The sequence below is a fragment of the Sus scrofa genome, chromosome 18 (genome assembly GCF_000003025.6).
Source record: "Sus scrofa isolate TJ Tabasco breed Duroc chromosome 18, Sscrofa11.1, whole genome shotgun sequence".
In the NCBI taxonomy this organism is placed as follows: domain Eukaryota; kingdom Metazoa; phylum Chordata; class Mammalia; order Artiodactyla; family Suidae; genus Sus; species Sus scrofa.
Window position 1 is genome coordinate 6,428,346 of NC_010460.4, and position 24,884 is coordinate 6,453,229.

A 24,884-nucleotide genomic window follows, 5' to 3' on the forward strand; every position below is an offset into this window, starting at 1 on the left:
TTGTCTCTCTCTCTCTCTTTTTTTCTCTTTTTGAGGCTGCACCTGCGGCGTATGGAAGTTCCTGGGCTAGGGGTCGAATTGGAGCTGCAGCTGCCGGCCTACACTACAGCTACAGCAACACCAGATCAGAGCCACAACTGCAACTTATGTGGCAGCTTGCAGCAATGCTGGATCCTTAACCCAGTGATTGAGACCAGGAATCGAACCTGCATCCTCATGGATACTAGTCAGCTTCTTAACTCTCTGAGCCACAATAGGAACACCTACGTTTTCTTTTTATGTCCTAAAAGGTAGTGTAGGTTTAATTTTAGCATGTAAGTTGTTTCCAGCGAATTCTGAATTGTTCCCCAAGAAGCAACTGACATATACTCCCAGGGGACTCATTTCTACAAGCTTCTTCAAAGCATTTTTTTCTTCAGAAGCAACTATTACTTCCAGAGGAATTAAAAATAGGGTTAAGGGGTTCCCATCATGATGCAACAGAAACGAATCTGATTAGTATCCATGAGGATGTGGGTTCGATCCCTGGCCTCACCCAGTGGGTTAGGGATCCAGCGTTGCCCTGAGCTGTGGCGTAGGTCACAGACATGGCTTGGATCCTGTGTTGCTGTGGCTGTGGCATAGGCTGGCAGCTGTAGCTCAGATTCGACCCCTAGCCTGGGAACCTCCATATGCCATGGGTGCAGCCCTAAAATAAATAAATGAATAAATGAATAAATAAATAAATAAATGTAATGAAGTAGGAACGCTCATGGATATATAGAGAATACCCTCCCTGCATGATAAGGGAAAATATGCTTTTTGTGGATGCATATAGAACATTTACAAAAATTGATCGTATATAAATAACATTAGCAAACCTCAGCGAGTTCCATAATGTAGAAGTATTACAAACAACACTTTCCCATCACAATGTGATAAAACCAGAAATTACTTAACGAAAAAATCCTCCCATCTGGAAATTTTAAAACCTTCTCTTAATCAACTCTTGTTGAAAAGAAAAATACAAACTGAGACTTTAGAATTTCTTAAAGTTCATACACATGAACACTAAATATCAGAAGCTATAGGATGTAAGGAAGTGACCATAGGAAAATGCATTGCACCAAAGACTTTTAAATTGAAAATTAATTCTCACTTCAGAAAAACTAGAAAAAAAAATCACAAAGTAAACCAAACAAAAGCATCACCGTCTTCTTCTTCTTTGTTCTTTTTATGGCCACACCTACGGCACATGGCAGTGCATATGGCTGTTCCTGGGCTAGAGGTTGAACTGGAGCGGCAGCTGCAGGTCTACACCACAGCCACAGCCATGCCATATCGGAATTGCATCTGTGACCTATGCCGAAGCTTGCGGCAATGCCAGATCCTTAACCCACTGACCAGGGCCAGGGATTGAACCCACGTCTTCTCGGACACTGTGTTGCATTCTTAACCAGCTGAGCCACAGTGGGAACTCCCAGCTCTGTGTTAAGAAAGATGTGGTAGTGGTGTTTTCCAAGGGGAGGGTGTGGGGGGAACAAATGCCCATTTGCACAAATAGAGAACAGAAAAGTTTTATTATCATAACAGTAAGTAGCTGGGTGGGGGAGCAGGGCGAGGAGGAAGCAGTATGCCGCCAAGGGGTGGGGTGATGGAGGTGAGGTGGCAGCTGTTGGTTTCACAGGAAAAGGAGAGAACTGGTTATTCTGCAAACTGGTTGATGTTGGTCAAAGAGTTTCCACACGTACATCTGAATATATCACATCTTTTCCTCCTATCTGTGGAATCTCTGTCTTTTATTTTTTCTGACATTTCACTAGTTAAGTTCCAAAGGATCTATTTTCCAGACAACTCTTTGTTCTTCAATGGCCATATGAGAAGGAACGAGTCTTTCCGTCAGATTCTAAGTAAACAAATTTCTCTTCATCTAGAAACATTCTATAACTGCCTCCATCTATAAGCTTAACTAATGCAAAGATCAAACATATCTGGAATCTAATACATGGCACAAACAAGCCTTGCCGCAGAAAAGAAACGCATGGACTTGGAGAACAGACTTGTGGTTGCAAGGGGGAGGGGGAGGGAGTGGAATGGACTGGGAGTCTGGGTTCCTAGATGCAAACTATTGCATCTGGAGTGGATAAGCAATAAGATCCTGCCGTGTGGCACAGGGAACTATATCTAGTCACTTGCGACGGAACGTGATGGAGGATAATGTGAGAAAAAGAATATATACGTATGTGTGACTGGGCCACTTGGCTGTACAGTTGAAATTGACAGAACATTGCAAACCAATTATAATGGAAAAAATAAAAATCATTTAAAAAAATGAATGCAAAGAATAGAACTTGCTAAGAACTTCTCTGGGTGACATGATTGCTGGGGTCTTAAGGGCAAAATTAAGTGAGAAGAAGCCACAGTGGGGGAGATTACCTACCAATCTAGAGAAAATCTAGAGGAGAAATTTTACTAGGGGGAAGTAGAGGGGGTCATCATTGGCCTCCTGCATATCTGGCCTCTGTGCTTTTAAGAAAGGCTCCACGGGTAGGGCGTGTCAATTCTTTCTGCTTTGGAGTGTCACAGATTGAGAATTTGTCCCTGCCCTGTTCAATCAGTCAAGCACCTACCCACTGCCAGCAGTGACCTTCACTCTGCTGCTTAGTCTGGAGAGCCTGAGAAACAGGAAAACGAGATTGGCCTGACCTACATAGGGCAGGGCGGCCTGGAAATATGCAGGAAAGAGAGCCAGAGTTTCATGAAGGTGCATCTGAGTGTTTAAAGCCTGAACAGTGAGAAAAGGGTGGAAGCTATCTTCAATACATTTAAGATGGTTTCAAGAATCTCGTTCAGATCAATTTTGTCTCTGGCGTCTTCCTGCCATTGATCCCAGGAAGCCTGCCTTTCCTCCACCTCCCTCTCCATCTGCGTCCTTTGGTTTTTGCGCTCCAGTTCATCTTGCTGGCTTTTGGGTTTCTCTTCACACTCCTGTCTTCCCTTCGCCTTCTCTCTCTCTAGCTCTGCCCTGCGATTTTCTTCTATGACTTTCTGGATCACCTCCTCGGACTTTTCATACAAGTAATTGGTGTAGTATCTTTCTCCGCACTCCTTGACCACACGCACGACCAGGGACAGCAGCTGATCCCTCTGGCGCTTCCGCTCCTCTCCCGTGGCCCTGTTGTTGACCACACAGTAGCGATTTCTGAACTTGCCCATCAGCTCGCGAACGCTTTCCGAAGCTTCCTTTAAGTACTCATGGAAATCAGTGCCTTCCAAGTCGTCTTTCCGGGTGAACAAGAGAATCATGCGCTGCATGGCTCTCTCTCCAAACATGGTCAGGATCTTGCTGCTGGCCTTGTGCTCTTCTGGCGTGTAACGGCCCAGGGGGATGACCAGGAGCAGGGCATGCGGCCCCGGAGAGGTCAGGATCATGCAGCGGCAAATCTCCTTCACAGTGTCTTCCTCCTGTACCTCGGGGTCGAAGATGCCAGGCGTATCCACGACGACCACCTCTCTCTCCTTCCAGGTGCTTTTCCCCTTCTCACAGTGCTTGGTGATGGATTTTGCCGAAATGCCGGAAGGAAACACTTTCTTTCCCAGGATGCTGTTCCCTGTGGCACTTTTTCCTGCCCCGGTCTTACCCACTAAGACAAGTCTCAGCTGTGAATCTCTGAGGTTTTGTTTTCTAAGCCCTGGAACATCAGGAAACAAAAGGCACACGGTGTTAGGATGACCTTCCAAGGGTCTTCCCTGCAAGGATTCTGCCCACTGGTGCCTTTCTCTATGCCCTGCTAGGCTCCTCACCCACGAGTGCCCTCTGCACTCATGGGACATCTATAGAAAGCCCTCTGGACCTGCTGTTCTTTCTTGCAGTATTTGGGGACTGCCTAGGTACGTTTCAGGGTCCCCCCTTGAGCTTCTTACTCTGACCTTGTGTAGGTAAGAGGCTGGGAAATATTCACCCCCCTGCCCCGCGCCACTTATATTCAAGATGAAACTTCTTTTTCCCATTAAGAAGCCAAGTAGTTGGGTTACACCATGGTTTAAAGTTAATGACCTTAGCCTAGAAATCTAGTGAAGTTTTGATATATATATATATATATATATATATATATATATATATATATATATATTTTTTTTTTTGCCTTTTCTAGGGCCACTCCCATGGCATATAGAGGTTCCCAGGCTAGGGGTCGAATCCAAGCTGTAGCTGCCAGCCTACACCACAGCCACAGCAACGGGGGATCCGAGCCTCGCCTGCGACCAACTCACGGCAACGCCAGATCCTTAACCCACTGAGCAAGGTCAGGGACCGAACCCGCAACCTCATGGTTCCTAGTCGGATTCGTGAACCACTATGCCACGATGGGAACTCTGAAGGTTTGATATTTTTAAATTAATAGGTTGAAGAGTTAGAGACAAACCATATTGACAGTTCTCTGGAGTTACTATACAAATTCCTGATACATGATAAATGGGGGTGGGGGATACAGCTTAACATCTGTATATTTACGCCTTCTTAATTTTTCTTGTTGGAGCATATTTGACTTCCTAGGAGAGTTAAAAGTTAATATCGGGGCAGCAGCACACAGCAACTGAAACTATGTTTTTAAAATAACCGTGTGTTAAGTTAAACACCCAATCCTCTAACTGCTCTTTCTGTATTTGTATGTGGTAGAGAGACATAGCTCTTTAATATATGTATACAGTTAACGTCTTCAGGATGTTTCCCCCTTCTTCTTACAGCTGCACCCACAGGATATGGAAGTTCTGGCGCCCGGGATCGCATCCCAGCTACAGCTGCGACCCGAGCCACTGTAGTCCGATTCTTCACCCACTGCGCCCTGGATCAGTCCATCTCCGTCCTTCTAGGGGATGTGGATTTGCAGCTCCTCTCATCAAGAGTCTGAGTCTGGGAGTTCCCGTGGTGGCGCAGTGGTTAACGAATCCGACTAGGAATCATGAGGTTGCGGGTTCGGTCCCTGCCCTTGCTCAGTGGGTTAAGGATCCGGCGTTGCCGTGAGCTGTGGTGTAGGTTGCAGACGCAGCTCGGATCCCACGTTGCTGTGGCTCTGGCGTGGGCCGGCAGCTACAGCTCCGATTCGACCCCTAGCCTGGGAACCTCCATATGCCGCAGGAGCGGCCCAAGAAATAGCAAAAAAAAAAAAAAAAAAAAAAAAAAAAAAAAAAGAGTCTGAGTCTGCTTCTGCATCCTTGACTCTGACTGGGCCATGTGACTGACTCTGGACAATCGGATCGTGAAAACACAATCCAGCAGAGACTCCAAAAATGCTGACAGACTGCGGTTTGACTTTTCTTTCTGCTTTTGGGAACCTTAACATCTGCCCTATGAAGAGGTCTGGACTAGTCTACTTGATGAGGGACTCAAGGCCCTGTGACTTCTGTCCCCCCCGGCCTGCCCAAGAGCCTGCTGACGACCAGACATGCCTGTGAGGCTTCCCAAGGTATCCCTGTGCATCCCGAACCACCAGCCTCTGCACATGCACGAGTCAGCCTGGCTGAGATTAAGCTAAGTTGGCCTAGCCCCAAGGACTGCCCAACAGACCCGCAAAATGGAGAGCCAATGAAATCATTGTTGTTGTAGGCTCCTAAATTGCGGGGTGGTTTGCCAAACAGCGGAAATTCAAATGATATAATCTATTTCTATGGATAAGGAAGTAAAGTGAAAGCCGAGAGATAAGTCTATTGAATTTATCGGACATAGTGAAGCCACGAGGAGCAGGGAAATTTGGGACCTAAATGAGCAATTAATTATGCCCACATTCCCCCTTCCCAGTCCTCTCTCAGGCTAAAGAGAGGAGCAGGAAAGCAACCAGAGAGGCTATAAGCCACTGTTCTGGTGTGTCCCCACTGCAGGAAGCAGCAAGATTTTTCAAAGCAGAAAAATGATCAAGCCTGGGATCAGTCAGGGTGTTTTTAATTCTCTTCCTCTAAGTGGTTAAGCTCTATCGTGAGGGAGTTCCCGTTGTGGCTCAGTGGGTTAAGAACCTGACTGGTATCCATGAGGATAGGGGTTTGATCCCTGGCCTCGCTCAGTGGGTTAAAGGATCCAGCGTTGCTGTGAGCTGTGGTGGAGATTACAGACGCATCTGGATCCCATGCTGCTGTGGCTGTGGAGTGGGCTGGCAGCTGCAGCTTGGATTAGACCCCTAACCCAGGAACTTCAAAAAAAGCTACATCCTGAGGAGAAAAGAGAGACGGTGGAGAGAAAGGAAAGAGCAGAGTGAATGAAGGGAAAATAAGAAATGGGATTGAAAATGGTTTGCTCTCATGCAGACAGTGACTGGCTGGCTGGACAGGAGAGAGCCCCCCCCACCCCCCGCCAGCCCTCCTCCCTCCAGCCTGGCCTTCCCAGTCTCTCACCATGGCTGGTCTTGGGTTTACTGGGGTCCTGGGCCGCCATCGTAGTTTGAACACCTGGAAATAAACACAACAGGTCATTTTAGGGAAACGGAGAGTAACTGGAAATGTGTCGACTTCATTACCAATAGTTTCTCTTCTTCCATGAACTTCCTCCTCGATTTCCTCTCCTCTGTTTCCCAATACATCTCAGTTCTCTTTTATGAGTCTCCCTGCAGACTGTGGACTTTGCTTTACACAGATGGAAGTGCTTCCAGGGCTTCCTTGGCACTGGTTCTAGGTACCACTCCCCACTCCAGTCGGCGAATGACTGTTTCGAATGCCGGTTACAGGCAGTCTGCAGCCTGGACCCTCCTCAGGGTTCCAGACTTTTAGATCCCATTCAACTTCTCTACCTGGCAATTTTATGGGCATGTGAAACAGAACGCGGACAAAACAGAGCCCTGGACCTCCATCCCCAGCTGGCCCCCATTTCAGTAAATGGCCTCCCTGAGGCTCGTGAAAAATCTTGGGGTTCATCTACAACGCCTCTTTCCTAACTTGAGCATCAGTCCATCACCAAGTCCTACTGATTTTACTTCCCCTAAACTCAAAAGTGTCCATGGCTCCCCATCGTCATGTTGATCCAAACCACCGCCACTTGGTGGGACTACAGCAGCCTCCCAAGTGGCATTTGTCTTCCATACCTTCTCTACTCAATAATCAGATGCCTTTCTGAAACGGAAATTTGATTTTTGGGGGAGGGGGGTCTTGTTTAAATTCCCTAATGACGTCCTTTTGCTTTTTATTTTTCAAATAGTTGAAGGCCCTTGGAAAAGTCCAGAAGGCCTTGCACCGTCAATTGCTGTCTCTTTCTCTCAGCAGGCTTTAGCCATACTGGTCTCACCCATGCTCGCTCAATCCTCTAAGCTCTCCCGGGACCATTCCCCCGACCAGTCTCATGCTCAGCTCATTCCTGTTCAGTTCTCAGGCCTCAGCATCCTGTCACTTCTCTAGAACCGGTGTCTCTACCACCATCACCAACCAACAAGATAGCTTTGCAATGGAGTTGGTGCACTCCAAGCATGTCCACAGAATCCACATTACAAGAGAAAATTATTTGTCCTCATTTTTACTGTCTCTTCCTAGACTGTAAGGTCTGTGATGGGGAATCGTCTGTGTCTTATATGTCCCTTTACTCCCTAGGGGCAAGGGTGATATTGGACAAAGAGTGACAATACATATTTTTTAAGTAAGCGCATTGATTTTAAAACATCCCCCTGGAGTTTCAGTTGTGGCTCAGTGGGTTAAGGACCCAGTGTCGTCTCTGTGAGGATGAGGGTTCGATCCCTGGCCTTGCTTAGTGGGTTGAGGATCTGGTATTGCTGCAAGCTGCAGCATAGGTCACAGGTGCAGCTCAGATCTGGTGTCGTCTGTGGTGTAGGCTGGCAACTGCAGCTCTGATTGGACCCCTGGCCTGGGAACTTCCATATGCCGTGGGTGTGGCTGAAAAAAAATTAATTTTTAAAAAATCCCCCTGATTCTTGCCTCCTCTCTGATTGATCTTTATGTCCAGCCCACATCTGATTTGTGAAAAAGACTATCCTTTCCTTGTTAAAGAAACTCTTCATATTATTGAAACATAGTATTAGGTTTTAGATATTTTCTTTCATTGCTGCCTACTAATGTTTGACAATGGAGAAAGCCACTTGAAGACCCCTTATTAGAGCAGATTTTAACCAGAATAGGCTGGAAATGCTAGTTGTCAAAGACAGGCTCATCTGACAGGAAGTCACTAAATGCAAATTTGAAACACTGTCAGAAAGAAGGGCACTTCTTTTGAAAGTGGCCGAGGGATAAGGAGTAGAAAACCGCTTCTTGGAAACTGGGGAGAAGTCAGAGACTATTGAAAACTCAGCTTTGGTCACAGAGTTGATGTGGGTGATTGGTGTGAGGAGAAGGAGTGAGACACCATAAATAGGAAAACAAAATAGATGTCGGTGTTTCTTAAAGCCTCCATCCACCATGTGGTTTGTGGCTTCAACCTTCTTTAAAGCTGCTCTGTTTCTCCTAATTCATGTGTAAAACCAGAGGACCGAACTTTTCTCCCTACTGGCATCGGAGGGCTGAGTTCTCCTCCTACTGCCTAAGGAACAAGCACCCATTGGCCCCCAGCTTCTCCGGAGCTGCAGACAGTAACAAGGCATCTACCTCGCCTCCGATCTCCTACCTCCTTCCCTAACTCTGGGCAAAGGCCACTAAGGGACTGTTCCTGAGGAGACAGGGTCCAAAGGGGGCAACTCTGAGCAGATAGTTAACGAGGTAACAGCATCTCTCATCCTGAACTGTGTGCTGGCTTTGAGACGGAGGCAGGCTGAGCTGTGCTTCTTCCATCTCCCAGTGCTCTATATGCCACTAGCTCCCCACAGAGCTAATCCTGTCTGCTCAGCTAACCCTGTTCCTAACAGCTTCACGTTTACTTATAAATGCTCTTGATGGTAAAAGCAATCATTTACTGGTACAAGGATCCTCCAAGCAGTGACCCCTGAAAGAGGCATCAATCTGGAGGGCGCTGCCTATGAAACAGATTACAGCCTAAAAGCAGCAAAAGCAGGAAATAGAAACAAATGAGAACGACATTCTGTGAGCAGGTTTACAGGGAGGTTTAGCATATAAATCCAGAGCAGAAGTGCCCTCTCCCCTAAAGCACACATTTCCCTCCCTGCCTTCCCACCAACTCCCCTATTCCTTACCTAAAAAATGTGGGTCCTGCTCCTTTGGCTAACTTTGAAGGCCTTGCTAACCAGAGGTTCTACTAAACTATTGGGAAAGAGGTGGAGAGAGGAAGTGGGGGAGGAGCTATCCAAACTTGCTTGCAAGAGACCTGCCCACTTAATTACCTAGTGGTGCTGGACCTTTCTGCAAGGATGGGACTGTTTTGCCTAGTTCACCGTGGTGGTAGGCACTAGCCACACAAGTTCTTGAGTCCTTGAATGTGAAGAGTGTGATTGAAGAATTGAATGGCTAATTTTCTTTCTTTTTGCTTAATTGACAGTTCAATAGCCACATCGGACTAGTTGCTATCCTATGAGAAAATCATGCAAAGACTCTATAGGGAGGGGAGACATATGGGTCAGGCGCTGAAATTCGAGCACAAACTCCTGGGTCAAACCCCAGAGAGGTGCCCTTCAGAGCGTGGCCACAATGGCAGAGGAGGAAGTCCCTGAGCTCACCGCCTTCTATGGGGACACCAAAATGCCAACTGTTTAGAAAGCAACTGTGACCGGAAAACTAGCAGAAAAGATTTTCCTCTACTAAAGATATAAAGAAGGAACCACAATAAGGCAGATAAGAGGGGACACACTCAAAACCCACACCCTGAGATAGGCAACCCACAAACGGGAAGAAAATCAGAACTGCAGAGGTGCTCCAAGGAGCAAGGGGCCTGGGGAGGGAGCAGGAATCCTGTACCAGAAAGATGAGCCTCCCCAAACATCTGACACTGAAGGCCAGAGACAGAGATCCCACTTTTTTTTTTTTGTCTTTTTGCCTTTTCTGGGGCTGGTCCCAGAGCACATGGAGGTTCCCAGGCTAGGGGTCGAATCGGAGCTGTAGCCACCAGCCTATGCCACAGCCACAGTAACGCAGGATCTGAGTCGCGTCTGCAACCTACACCGCAGCTCAGGGCAACGCTGGATCCTTAACCCACTGAGCAAGGCCAGGGATTGAACCCACAACCTCATGGTTCCTATTCGGGTTTGTTAACCACTGAGCCATGACAGGAACTCCAAAGATGCCACTCTTAAAGGGCACAAACAAAATCTCACAGGCTCTGAGACCCAGAGCAGTAACGGGAAAGGAGCCTGGGGCAGACCCACCTGCTGATCCTGGAGAGCCTCCCAGAGAGGCAGGAGGCAACCGGGACTCCCCTGTGGACAGAGACCTGGGCAGCAGCCTCTCTGGGAAGCTCATTCTATGAGGACACTGATGGATAAACACAGTAAAGATTTAACAAGAGGTCGAAAATGTAGAGAAAAACCAAACAGAGCTGAAGAATACAATACCTGGAATAAAACATACAGCAGGAGGAATCACCTGTAGATTAGATGGTACAGTGGAAAACACAGGTGCCAACATACTCAACGGTGAAATGCTGAAAGCATGCCCTCCAAGATCAAGACAAGGAGGCGCTCTCTCACCCCTTTTATTCAGCATCGTTTTGGAAGTCCTTGCCACAGTTAATTTTAAAGAGAACTAAAAAGAGTCCAAATTGGAAAGGGAGAACTAGAACTGTCGCTATTTGCAGATGACATGATACCCTATATAGAAAATCCTAAAAATGCCGTTAGACAACCACGAGCACTCATCAAAGAATTCAGTAAAATCGCGGGATGTAAAACTAATATACAAAAACCAGTTGCATTTCTATCCACTAACAAACTATCGAAAAGAGAAATGAAGGAGTTCTTATCATGGCTCAGTGGTAATGAACCCAACTAGTATCCAGAAGGACACCGGTTCAATCTCTGGCCTTGTTCAGTGGGTTAAGGGTCTGGCGTTGCCGTGAGCTGTGGTAGGTCTCAGACTCAACTTGGATCCTGTGTGGCCGTGGCTGTGATGGCTACAGCTCCAATTGGACCCCGAGTCTGGGCACTTCTGTACATCATGCGTGTGGCTCTAAACGGAAAAAAAGAAGAGAGAGAAATGAAGATATCACCTCACACCTGTTAGGATAACTATCATCAAAAAGTCAAGAAACAAAAAGTGTTGGTGAGGCTGTGAAGAAAAGGGAACCTCAATCTCATGGACTGTTGGTAGGAGTGAAACCTGGTGCAGCCACTGCAGAAAATAGTATGACGTTTCCTCAAAAAAAAAATTTTTTTTTTTGTCTTTTTGCCTTTTCCCGTGGTACATGGAGGTCCAATCGGAGCTGTAGCCGCCGGCCTACACCACAGCCACAGCAACGTCGGATCCTCAACCCACTGAGCAAGGCCAGGGATCGAACCTGCAACCTCATAGTTCCTAGTTGGATTTGTTAACCACTGTGCCACAACGGGAACTCCCCTCAAAATATTAAAGCTAGAACTCCATGGGGTTTAGCAATGTCACTTCTGGGTATTTATCCAAAGAACATGAAAACACTAACTAGTAAAGATATCTGCACCGCCATGTTCCTTGCAGTATTATTTGCAATAGTCGAGATACAGAGACAGTCTAAAAGTCCACTGATGGATGGATAAGGACATTCTCTCTCTCTCTCTCTCTCTCTCACACACACACACACACACACACCCCGGAATACTATTCACCCATTAAACTTGCCATTTGTGACAACATGGATAGACTGGAGGGCAGCACACTAAGTGAAATCAATTGGACGGAGAAAGACAAATACTCTATAAACTCACTTATATATGGAATCTAAACAAAACAAAACAAACACCAAGGTCATGGATACAGAGAACAGATTGGTGGTTGCCAGAGGCAGGCACTGAGGGTGGGAGTGGGAGAAATGGGTGAAAGGGAACAAATGTAAAAATAGCAGAATAAAATAAAAGGGAGATACATTGCAACATGCATGCACATATATAAGCTAATGGAAAATATCGAGACTTGGAAATATTTTTAAATTGATTATTGAATCTACTAAAAAAGGTGAATGAATTTTATTTTATGCCAATTAAAATTCAATAAAGCTGAAAAATTGCAGCCATTTTGGTATAGTTGGACATAACCAGGCTAGTCACTTGTGGTGGACTGACTATAAACGTGGCCACACATATATCCGGACAAAACTCTACTTAAAGAAGACACATGCACCCGCATGTTCACTGCAGCACTATTCACAATAGCCAAGACATGGAATCAACCCAAATGTCCACTGATAGATGATTGGACTAGGAAGATGTGGTATATATACACAATGGAATACTACTTGGTCATAAAAAAGAACAAAATAATGCCAGTTGCAGCAACATGAAAGGAACTAGAGACTCATACTGAGTGAAGTGAGTCAGAAAGAGAAAGACAAATACTATATGATATCGCTTATATCCAGAATCTAATATATGGCACAAAGGAACCTTTCCAAAGAAAAGAAAATCATGGACTTGGAGAACAGACTTGTGGTGGCCAAGGGGGAAGGGGAGGGAGTGGGAGAGACTGGGAGCTTGGGGTCAATAGATGCAGAATGTTGCCTTCGGGATGGATGAGCAATGGGATCCTGCTGTGTAGCCCTGGGAACTCTGTCTAGTCACTTATGATGGAGCATGATAATGTGAGAAAAAAGAATGTATACATGTATGTATAACTGAGTCACCATGCTGTGCAGTAGAAAAAAAATATATATACAGAAATAAAAATAAAAATTAAAAAAAAGGCAAAGCAGAGACTGGGTGAAAATATTAAAAAATATATATATGACAAAGGAAAAAAAAAGTGGCCACAAGTTATCACACTACCTTGTTTCCAGGCCCTTTTACAATGTGAGTTTGTTGTCTCTTCCTATGCACAGCTGGACCCCATTTTCGCACCTCCTGAAGCTCAAAGCCTCAAAGGCTTTGCAGGTTGTTTTTTTTCAACAACATTGGCTCTTTTACGTATTTTCTGGTTTCGCTTCATAATTTGACATCCTTTTTCAACCCAGGTGCTACTTACTTATGCATGTAAAAATATACCTGTACCACTTTTCTAGAAGTAACATGGTAAAGAGACCAGAGGATTATTTTTACACACATCACAGCACACAGTCCCCAGGAAATCTGTGGTCTACAATGGAGGTTAGCCCATTTCTCAGAATCTGGCAGCAATAACAAGAATGGCTGTTGAATTTACCTGTGCACAGCGCTTCCTCCCTGTCTCAGCCACACCCAGTTCCTGCTTCAAACTCTTTCCCCTTTGCTCTCACCTGTCCCGCGCAGCTGTGGTCCCTTCACAGGCTAGAAGTGTTAAGACACAAGGTCAACATCCCCCGTTTCCATGGGGTGATGCTCAAAATGGACTCAACCCTGGAGAGGAAGCCTCGTTACGGACAGTCGCCACCGCTCTGTCTTGAACAGAGTAAAAAAACTAGGGTCATCAGTGGATGGATGTTGTTCTGCCTTTTAGAATCCTGACAATGGAGTTTTAAGATCCAAAACTGGAGTTCCCGTCGTGGCGCAGTGGTTAACAAATCTGACTAGGAACCGTGAGGGTGCGGGTTCGATCCCTAGCCTCGCTCAGTGGGTTAAGGATCCCACGTTGCCATGAGCTGTGGTGTAGGTCACAGACTCGGCTCAGATCCTGCGTTGCTGTGGCTCTGGTGTAGGCCGGCGGCTACAGCTCCGATTAGACCTCTAGCCTGGGAACCTCCATATGCTATGGGAGCGGCCCTAACAAAACCAAAATAAATAAAGTCCAAAACTGCTTGTAGAAACTTGACAAGTCGATTATTTTTAAAAATTATTTTTATTTTTGGCCATGCCTGTGGCATGTGGAAGTCCTGAGGCCAGGAATCAAACCTATGCTACAGCAGTGACAATGCCTGATCCTTAACCCACAGCACCACCAGAGAACACTCAATCTTTTTTTTTTTTTTTTTTGTGGTATGGGTTGCAGATGTGGCTTGGATCCTGTGTTGCTGTGGCTGTGGTGTAGGCCAGCAGCTGTAGCTCTGTGTGATTCGACCCCTAGCCTGGGAACTTCCATATGCTGCAGGCGTATTCTTCCCCCCCGCCAAAAGAACAGAAAAAGAAAGAATTCACAGCCTAACCCATAATAGTAAAACTGTGGGCATCAAAACAAAGAGAGGAGTTCCCATCGTGGCGCAGTGGTTAACGAATCCGACTAGGAACCATGAGGTTGCGGGTTCGGTCCCTGCCCTTGCTCAGTGGGTTAACAATCCGGCGTTGCTGTGAGCTGTGGTGTAGGTTGTAGACGCGGCTCAGATCCCGCGTTGCTGTGGCTCTGGCGTAGGCCTGTGGCTACAGCTCCGATTCAACCCCTAGCCTGGGAACCTCCATATGCTGTGGGAGCGGCCCAAGAAATAGCAAAAAGACAAAAAACAAAAAACAAAAAAAAAACCAAAGAGAATGTCTTAAAAAGTAATCAGAGAGAACAGACAGATGACCTTTGACCCAGAGATGGTTGGAACTATGCTGATTCCTTAGTAATAACAAAGGAAGCCAAAAAACAGTTGAAACGGATTTGCAAAATGCTGAAAGAAGATAACAGCCAACCTAAAATTCTATACTCAGGGAACATCGCTCTCAAAAATAAGGGAAGGGAGTTCTGTCGTGGCCAGCGGTAACAAATCCAACTAGGATCCATGAGGATGGGGGTCCCATCCCTGGCCTCACTCAGTGGGTTAAGGATCCAGCATTGCAGGAGCTGTGGTGTAGGTCGCAGATGTGGCTCGGATCTGGCCTTGCTGTGGCTGTGGCGTAGGCTGGTGGCTGTGGGGTAGGCTGGCAGCTGCAGCTCCTATTGGACCCCTAGCCTGGGAACTTCCACATGCCATGGCTGTGGCCCTAAGAAGACAAAGTAACTCAGTAAATAAGTAATAAATAAATACATAAATAAAAATCAAAGAAGCAGAAGAAGAAGAATGGAGAAGCAATGAGGTCCTGCTGAACAGCACAGGGAACTATATCCAGTCACTTGTGAGAGAACATGATGGAAGAACACACGAGGAAGTGATGTATATACACATGTGACTGGGTCACTACGCTGAACAGCAGAAACTGGCACAACATTGTAAATCAACTAGACCTTATTTAAAAACATTTAAGTGTATCTCGAGGCTTTAAGTGGGCTCCGTCGCATGTACCATCCAGACAGTCTCAACATCACTTTCCTGTTCAAGGCTGTATCCTTGGGGTGGCTTCTGGGAGTGGGGGGCCCAGGCAGAACACACATCCCAAGGGCAGGGGAGGGGGTGGGGACCCCTCAGTGGCGTGGGTCCAGCTCTGGGGCCCAACTCTCCACCCCCATCACTCACTCCCCTGCTCTCCGGCGCTCCCCGCTCCCGCAGTGCCCCCTAGTGGTCAGTGAGGGCTTTCGCTGGCTTGGAGGTGGCACATTTGGTGGCATGTGGCTGCACTGGAGGCAGATGCCACAGCAACAATACTGTCACATGCAAGAGAAAACACAGGTTAAGACGATGATTTCTCAAGTCAACAGCAACCTTTTCCACCAAGAGCCCCACGATCCGAACCACTGATTTACTAAATCTCGTAGGCAGGGGTTTGGATCATGCAGAGTGGTCAGTTGTGTCCTCTGGCGACTTAATACCGAGGACACATTAACAGTCTCATCAGGAGGAACCAGGACCTGCCCCAAGTCTGCACTGTGGTCTCTGGACGGCTCCTCCCTGCTCTCTGCATCCCCGCCCTTCCCTGATTAGCAAGTGCCCTTTGGAACTCAGGGAAGGTCCTGGAAGCTGAGGCTTATTCCCCCAAAAACAAGAAATGGAGGACACAGAAAGCGTGTGTGCCCAGGAGCCCCACAGGGCACTAGCTCAGTTACTCTTGCGACCTCTTCAAATAGCTGTTGAATTAGCTGAAGAAGGAAACCTCCCATAACTGCTTTCCAGCTCCTTCCTTTGCAAGTTCTACACAGATCTTCTAGAACAGAGCTTTGGGTGTTGGCAACACTGAAGACTCTGTTGAAATCAATGTTTTTGCTACTGTCATGCCACGTTCACCCCAGGCAGCTCCCATAATCTTCTGTCCAAAATTTCAGGTTAATGCGGGACCTTTACAGCCCATCCTCCCTTGACATCTGATGCTCAACTGGACACCAGCCGAAGCGAGTTCACCCTGACAGTTTCAGCTGCAGGCCCTAACGTTCCTGTTTCTGAGAAGAAGTGGGATTATCACTCCAATCACTGGCAAGGACAAACCTGACCTACCCTTTGCAGTTGACCTCAAGCCCCGAGTTCTTACACAAGTCTTCTCCTATAAATGCTACTTCGATTGCCCAGTTATGGGTCATGGCTCTCAGGTATTTCAACACTGGGAATCATGCACACAGTAAATGCTGGAATTGCTAGAGATCTCAGGACTCAGGAGCACCTTCAGAGAACACTGGGATCTAAGGAATGTGAAGATAACTCAGTGGGCAAGCATTTGTTTGTCAAGGTGATACGGATGGAGCGGCCACAGAGAGCTGTAGAAGTCCCGATAAAGAACCTTAAAGAGGGAAACGTAGGGGACATTGGGAGATCCCTGTAAGCTAACAACTGCTCAAGAAAGCCATCAGGGAGTTCCCGTCGTGGCGCAGTGGTTAATGAATCCGACTAGGAACCATGAGGTTGCGGGTTCGGTCCCTGCCCTTGCACAGTGGGTTGACGATCCGGCATTGCCGTGAGCTGTGATGTAGGTTGCAGATGCGGCTCGGATCCCGCGTTGCTGTGGCTCTGGCGTAGGCTACAGCTCCGATTCGACCCCTAGCCTGGGAACCTCCATATGCCGCGGGAGCGGCCCAAAGAAGCAGCAAAAAGACAAAAAAAAAAAAAAAAAGAAAGCCATCAGCACAAGGCAGGCTTGCTTGACTAGTGGAAGTGCGAGATTTGCCTCAGGTCCTTGGGTGGGGAATGGGATGAGGGCTGTGTTCAGATTCAGACCAAGGGCAGGAGTTTGAGGACCACCCTTCTGCTGATTTGCACAACTTACTGGATACCAAGGAGGAGCTGCTACTCCCAGAAAGGAAGAGGCGGGCTTCTCCCACCCCCACTCCCCCCGGATGATAAAACCGTAGCCCACCGGATCCTTGGGGCAGAGTGTCCGTGGCTGCCCGCTTGCATCTCTCACAAGCGTCCTATCCTAATAAATCTATTTCTTGCCTGTCACTGTGTCTCTCGCTGAATTCCTTCTGCGCAGAGGCATAAAGAACCTGAACCTCAGTGAGTCCAGACCTCAGGTGAGTGCTCATTTAAAATGCAGGTTCAAGTCCCCATCTGGGTTCGGGCCGTTAGTACCGTCAGTTGCAAAGGGAGAAGATAATGTCCATTTGATTTACTGATTCCCCCCTGGGGATGTCTGACCTTTCAAAGTAGAATATGATCTCAAGAGAAAAGAAATCAATTCACCTCAGTGGCATCTTCAGGAGGCCCTAACAAGTGCCGAGACATACACAAGGTAATTGAAAGCATGATGCTTCTGCAAGTCTCCGTCTTTTAAATGGCCCTTCGATGAAAGATGTCAGGAAGATGCATGAATAATTTGCTCTCTAGAGATAATATTGCAGTCACTCATAAGGAACTACCTCTAAATATAAGAACTGCCTCATGGCGAAGAGCAGTTTGGGTTAACCACGTTATCTCACGTATATAATGAATGTTTTCCTGGCATTTCTTCCATGCTGTCTTTACTCTATTCCTAATATTTGTGATGAATTTTAGAACGAGCGAGTGTGTGGGATCTTATTTTCTCCAGATTTAATCTCTAATCCCTGTCTCCCCCAAATTCACCAAGGCATGAAAGACTCTCAGTCATGTTCATAGATAAAACCAAGGACAAGTGTAAAACTTCCAACGATTTGAGTTATACATGATATGAAGTCATCCCTCTGACGCCAAAGTTTCACAAGTATTTTAGCAAGACAGAACCTTTCATCTTCTCACTGCCAAGGTCAGTATGTGTGGTGAAACTTGTCCCAGAGATTTCAGCTGTCAGGAGAGATTTTTCTACTGGCCGAAAACACTAGAGGGAATCGGGGTGGGGGGGCAATAAAAATTAGGGAGTGCTCTAAGAGAGAAAAAAATAGATAGCATAAGGTCTATCTTATATTCTACTCTGAAAGATAAGATATACCTGGGGGAAATCAATATCAGTCAGGATTCTAGCAGCAAAGAAATGGCCTCTGCTATAATTAGGTACTTGGAGGGGCGTCAAGGGAAGGGGCTTCCTACAAGCTATGGGCACAGGGTTTGGAAAAGACAAGGGAGAGCACTGGGGACAGTGAGGGAATTACATCCTTGCCCCAAGCGGTGAACCAAAGCTGGAACCGAGCAGGAGAGTTGGGTAGAGAGGCCACCAGGGCAGAAGCTATGACTTCCAGCTTAGGGTTGCAGCAAGTCAGAGATGACCCTGCAGCGAAAGAAGCAGGAGAGAGCAAATAGCCTGATCTTACGCTTCTACACCTCGAGAGATCTCCCGGGATTTCCCACTGGCAGAAACCAAACAGAAGTCAGAGAGCAAGGACCCCACAGCGCAGTCCACGGAGACCAGCCTCCTGGACAGGACGCAGGAGGGAAGAAGTGGGCCGTGTCATCTGCAGAGGCAAATGAAAAACATTTGGCACAGAAGAGATTTTTAAGTTAGAGTCAGGGACAGTTTAAGGTAGACTCATACCTTAAAAAGAGACAGAGAGAAGGGGGAAAAAAACACACACACGAGAAGAGACTTTGTCAGCTTCCATATCTCCATGAACCACAGAATAATTAATGGTGCCAGAAGAGCCTGGTGCTTCGCCAACAAAGTACTCATAGATGTGGGTTGAAACAACACACATCACCCATGGTGCTAACCGTTAATGTATGCAGGATTTATTTGAATTTTATTTTATTTATTTTTCTAAATTGAGTCTTTGAATGCTATATAAGAGATCATTTCCCTCTTATGTCAATTTCATAAACTCTCAAATTCCGTGGCATTGTGTGGAAGGACAGGAGGGAGCAGAGGGTTGTGGGGAATGAGCTGGGAAGATAGTTACTTCTGCTTAGCCAGCACAGCATAACAAAAATCCAAATGGTTTAAAACAGCAACAATCATTTATTTTTTCTCATGTATCTGCACTTTGGGCAGGACTTGGTAAGGATGCCTCATCTTTGCTCTTGGCCACTCTGTCACCTGGCAGCTGGAGTATTCACTTCCATGCTGCCTGACTGGCATGGCTGGTAAGTTGGTTCTGGCTGGCAGATGCAACAGTAGCCAGAGCTGTGGGCCGGTGACTTCCAGTCTTCTTCCTGTGGGCCTCCTGATGGGCAGTTTGGACGTCCTCACCATATGGTGGCCAAATGTCCAGGGCCAGCATCCATAGAGAGCAAGGAGGCATTTTCCCCAACGAACCTGAGACGTCACACGGTATCCCTTCAACCAGCCCCTCTTTCTCAAAGAGGACACAAAGTCCACCCAATTTCAAGGTGAGGGACGCAGACCCATGACTCAATGACAGGAGTAACAGTTGTAAGACTAAGTCAGAAAGAAGATACAGTTTTAGCCATCTTTGGGAAACTCAAACTACCATATGAACAAGTTCTAGTGAATTAAGAAACAACGCAATGTACATCATTCCCAAAATATTTTCCACACCTCGAAAGCAGATTCTTAATCTTACTGAAAACAGCCTCAAGGATACTCTTCTCAGCTTCTTCCGTTAGAGTTCTTACGTTTTCACTGTGCCTCCTCCGCACCAATTCTTTTTCCTTCTCTTTTTCTGGCAGTGGTTTATGGGCATATTTCTTTTCTATATTTTCACATTCCATTTGTAACTCTTCATTGAGAATTTTCAAGGTTTCCTTATGGTTTCTCAGCCTTTCGTCTACGTCCTCATAGATGCTGTCGGTGTAGTAAGCCCCGTCATTGTCCCGCACCATCTGCTCGATCAGCTCCACCAGCTCCTGCAGCTGGGCTTCCTTCTCAGCCTGGTCTGTTCTGCTGCAGTTACTGAAGGCGCAGTAGCGGTTTCCACACTCCCTGATGATCCTTTGAAGGTTTGCATCCGCATCCCCGATGAAGTCGCTCAGGCTGCCGTCCTCCAGGTCGTCTTTGCGCGTGAACAAGAGCATCATGTGCTTCAGGGCTGTTTCCCCAAACACAGCCTTGATCAGCTTCACGGTTTTCTGCTCTTCATCCGTGTGGCGATTCAGCTGCAGGACCAAGACGATGGCGTGAGGCCCGGGGCAGGAGTAAAAGATGCACCTGCTGATCTCCCTGCAGGTGGTGTCCAGCTTCTCCTCCGTGTCAAAGAGCCCAGGGGTGTCTACGACAAGAAGCTCTCTCCCCTTCCACTTCCGGGAGGCTTGCTGACAGGTCTTGGTGACGGCATGGGGAGAAAGCTTAGATTCGAATCGTTTTTCCCCTAAGATGGTGTTGGCTGTCGCGCTTTTCCCACTCCCCGTCTTCCCCACCAGCACGATCCGCAGCGTGCTGTCCTTGGAGTCAGCCATGCTTCTCTCAGGGGGGCTCAGGTACCCACAAAACCTTAAGAAAAGGAAGGAGAGGGGAAAGGGGTCTTAATTCAGGTAAGGAGGAACCATTCCCAAATCTCTTCTTTTCTTTCTTCTCCTCTCTGAAAACTTCGAAGCGTCTGTCATCCTTATTGATCCCAGTAGAGACAGGAAAATTAAACAGTTCAGTTGCTTGGAAGCAATAGCAAAGTCGTTAAAGACTATCCCCACGAAAGAGCGCTGGGAATCATAGTCTTAGCTGTGCGTGTGTTTGTATAGTTTTGAAGTCCCTTGAAAAGACATAAAAACAAAGACTAGCCCCATAGAAATGAGCATTCTTAGTGCAGATGGTAGTCGTCAAATGCCATTTCCCAGCAAAAAATTAGGGCTTTTAGGAGAAAGTACGGATTCCAGGTCTGTGTCAGGCAATGTACGAGTTGAACCTGAACCATCTTGTCATACTAGACAACAAGGATGCTATACAAAAATTACTAGCATCGGAGCAGTTCCCATCCTGGTTCAGTGGTTAACAAGTCCAACTAGCATCCATGAGGTTGCGGGTTCGATCCCTGGCCTCACTCAGTGGGTTAAGGATCTGGTGTTGCCCTGAGCTGTGGTGTAGGTCATAGATGCAACTCAGATCCCGTGTTGCTGTGGCTCTGACATAGGCTGGCAGCCACAGCTCCGATTAGATCCCTAGCCTGGGAACTGCCATATGACACAGGTGCGGCCCTAAAAGACAAAAAAAGAAAAAAAAATTGCTAGGATCTTATCACAAGGATTTCAGAGCCAACTTGAAGAGGCCCCAGCTGGACAAAGATGAGACAATCTGAGCATCAATAAGAAGAATACTGCCAACGGATTGAAACATATCAAATATGTTAAAATCCATGTGTTCATAACAACACTGTCTTTTTAAAAGAAGTCAGTTTGTTCCCTTTGGTGTATGCTGGGACTATGTCATTCTGAACAGTGACAGATAAAGGGAAAGAAGCCAGCATTTGTCTTGCTTTTCTTATATCACTATGCCTCATGGAAATGAAAGAATGGTTGAGGGGACATTTCTTTCTATAGGTTATTGCATCTAATAAATGAAGAAAGAATGATAGAATTGGAATATCATAATTTGCGACCCTTGATGAAATCATTTGACTCTAGGTGATCATTAATATCTGAGACAACTAAACAATATGTGCCTTCTTTTTTTTTTTTTTTTTTTTTTGTCTTTTTGCTATTTCATAGGCCACTCCCGTGGCATATGGAGGTTCCCAGGCTAGGGGTCGAATCGGAGCTGTAGCCGCCTGCCTACGCCAGAGCCATAGCAACGCAGGATCCGAGCCGCGTCTGCAACCTACACCACAGCTCACGGCAATGCCGGATCGTTAACCCACTGAGCAAGGGCAGGGACCGAACCCGCAACCTCATGGTTCCTAGTCGGATTCGTTAACCACTGCGCCACTCCCAATATGTGCCTTCTGACAGATGTTTACAAGTGTACCTGTGAAGCGCTCCCACCGAAAAACCAGCCAAACTTTAATCTGATCAAGACTTTCCCTAAATATAAATTCACATAAAACATGTTAAATGACATTTTGGAGATGTAATCAACAAAATGTACACTGTCCACTTCTTTTGGACAAAAGACTTCCTCTTTCTTAAAGAAATTTCTCAGCAAGAAACAAGGAAGGTAGAAGTCACAATTTTAATACTTACTTGGATCCAGCTTCAAACAATTTTCAAAATCATGAGACAATCAGGGAAATATGAACATAACTAGTATTTTTTAAAAATTCTAGCTGCTTTGTTTCTTCCTTTTTGGCTCCACTACCATCGTGTGGAAGTTCCTGGGCCAGGGAGTGAACCAGATCCTTAACCTGCTAAGCCACCAGGGAACTCCTCTAGTTGCTTTTTGAAGTCTGATAACAGTAATATCTTTCAGATGGTTTTTATCTTTCAGACATACATATTCATAAATCCTTGAATATGTATTTACTAATAAAGTGGCACAAGGTCTGACACAAGCTTCAAAGTAATCTGGGGTGGCTGCCAAGTGGTAGCAATATAAATGACACAAGACCCCTACATTGATAATTCAGTTGAAGTTTGGTGCAGGTACATGGAATTTCCTCATAGTGTTCCCTTTATCTCTGAATAAATTTAAAAAATTTCCCCAATAAAAAAATTTAACCTGGGTGTAGTGTAAACACTACTGAATGTACACTGTACCCCAAGCACCCTAAAAAATGTTTCCTATGTTACAGTCACCCCCCTGTATCTGTGGAAGGACTGATTGATTCCCCCGAATATTCCAAAGTCCAGAGATGCTCAAGTCCCTTATATAAATTGGCTCCTACAGTTGGCTCTCCAGATCAGGGGGTTCGCACGGGCAGATTCAACCCACCTTGGACGAATCCTGGTTAGTTGAATCTGCCAGCGCAAAATCAGGATGTGGAGGGCCGAACGTGCATCTATTGAAAAAAATCCCTGTGTTAACACGGACCCGAACAGTTCAAGCTGATGCTGTTCGAGGGTTAGTTGTGTCTCACCTACTCCCAGAACTAACCTGCAAGGAAGCTGACTGTATTATCTGAAGTTTTTTAAATGAGGAAACCGATGTGGCTCAAGAATTCTGAGGCACCTGCCCAAGGTCACTGCGCTCAGAGGGCTCGAGCAGAGGGGGATCAGTTCAGTCAGTCCGATTGCACGTTCACTCCTTGATTTTTTTTTTTTTTTGTCTTTTTGTCTTTTCTAGGGCCGCTCCCGCGGTGTATAGAGGTTCCCAGGCTAGGGGTCTCATCGGACCTGTACCCGCTGGCCTATGCCAGAGCCACAGCAACACGGGATCCAAGCCGCGTCTGCAGTCTACACCACAGCTCACAGCAACGCCGGATCCTTAACCCACTGAGCAAGGCCAGGGATCAAACCCACAACCTCATGGTTCCTAGTCGGATTCGTTAACCACTGAGCCACGACAGGAACTCCTACACACTCACTCTTAACCACTGCACACTACAGCCTCTTCTTCCTTCTCAGGCCCATCATTCTCTAGTTTCACTTTACAATAGCTTAGAGGTAGATCTGGGCAAGTAGTCCACTCTTTCCCAAATGAACTGTAGCAAGCCTGTAATTAGAGACAGCAGGAGGAGGGTTTCGCACATATTGTTTCTTTAGCATAGCTAATCCTCTCCCCTTAGCACCTGCTCCTCGGCTCATACGATAGACTATTAGGGACACAGATCCTCTGTGTTAGATGTTAGAAAGAATTCAAACTGGGGAATTCCCTTTGTGGCTCAGCAGTTAATGAATCCTACGAGGATCCATGAGGATGAGGGTTTGATCCCTGGCCTCACTCAGTAGGTTAAGGATCCGGTGTTGCCGTGAGCTGTGGTGTAGGTCACAGGTGCGGCTCGGATCTGGCATTGCTGTGGCTGTGGTGTAGGCCGGCAGCTGCAGCTTTGATTTGACCCCTAGCCTGGGAACGTCCATGTGATGTGGGTGCAACTTAAAAAGCAAAAAGAAAAAGAAAGAAAGAAAGAAAAAAAAGGAAAAGAAAGAATTCAAACTGAATTCTCGATTTCTTCCACCATTAGGGATTGACCTGGGTCCCCTATGGAGGTCACTACCCTCAGGGATTCTGATTCTTTTTCAGTAAGAAGAGGGATTAAGTCTGAGGGTCTCTGAATTGCCTTCAAGCTCTAAAGATTTGCCTTGGGGACACGAATTTCCTATGAAGGGAAAAGGCTGGGTTATCAATCAGCACTCACTGTCTATCACAACAGCCGCTGGATGGAAGATGCCTGCTCAGCACGAGTTTGTCGATATTAAATAAGAGATGTGTGGACATTATGCTAATAGAGCCCTACCCTCCTCCACTGCCACTCCTCCTTGCCGTGTGGTTTACACAGCACCTGGTCCCTTCTCAGGCCAGAATCCACCCCCTGCCCAGACTCCCTGTATCCTACTAGCCCTCACAGCTCTATCCCTCTCCTAGGGGTCTCTACGCAGCCAAGCTCACCTTATTTTGAATGAGGTGATGAGTTGTCAGGTTTTCGCTGAAGAAGCTGCTTGAGCCAGTGCTTTTGCTCGAACTATGAGAGGAAAGTGTGTGTGTGTGCACCCTCTGAAAAGCCAGAACCAGGAAGCTGATTGGTTTGGAAGCTGATTGGGTGGAAGCTGATTGGGTGGAAGCTGATTGGGTGGAGCCAGTGCAGGAATGGGTTGCTTTTAAAGAGACAGAAATGCTGCCCCATCATTGGGTGCATGCTTCCGTTGTGTCAAGTTGAAACCTTTTTCTCCGCATGCCTGCCATCGCACCCAAATCTCCAAAGTTGTGCCGGTTCTTTGGGATTACAGCGATGGATCTAAAAAGCCCTGATTAAATGACCTAAATCTTGCC

The 24,884-nt window shown here is 46.6% G+C and overlaps 2 protein-coding genes across 5 annotated transcripts; both read right to left on the reverse strand.

Moving 5' to 3' along the window:
* Positions 1,541-24,618, reverse strand: GIMAP4 (GTPase, IMAP family member 4). 2 transcript variants are annotated; one of them, XM_021078913.1, is made up of 3 exons: positions 24,504-24,618; positions 6,364-6,417; positions 1,541-3,671 (listed from the first exon to the last, which is right to left on the reverse strand). In XM_021078913.1, exons 2-3 carry the CDS (start codon positions 6,401-6,403, stop codon positions 2,758-2,760), a joined length of 954 nt encoding a protein of 317 aa, XP_020934572.1. In that variant the 5' UTR covers positions 6,404-6,417; positions 24,504-24,618; the 3' UTR covers positions 1,541-2,757. The 2 variants fall into 2 exon arrangements, with proteins under 2 accessions (XP_020934572.1, XP_013846200.2); XM_013990746.2 differs by lacking the exon at positions 24,504-24,618 and adding an exon at positions 9,093-9,195.
* Positions 18,860-24,630, reverse strand: GIMAP7 (GTPase, IMAP family member 7). 3 transcript variants are annotated; one of them, XM_021078915.1, is made up of 3 exons: positions 24,504-24,598; positions 22,890-22,956; positions 19,069-20,522 (listed from the first exon to the last, which is right to left on the reverse strand). In XM_021078915.1, the coding sequence occupies exon 3, from the start codon at positions 20,486-20,488 to the stop codon at positions 19,586-19,588; it is 903 nt and encodes a 300-aa protein (XP_020934574.1). In that variant the 5' UTR covers positions 20,489-20,522; positions 22,890-22,956; positions 24,504-24,598; the 3' UTR covers positions 19,069-19,585. The 3 variants fall into 3 exon arrangements, with proteins under 3 accessions (XP_020934573.1, XP_020934575.1, XP_020934574.1); XM_021078914.1 differs by lacking the exon at positions 22,890-22,956 and having other exon boundaries at positions 18,860-20,522; positions 24,504-24,630; XM_021078916.1 differs by lacking the exon at positions 22,890-22,956 and having other exon boundaries at positions 18,860-20,778; positions 24,504-24,630.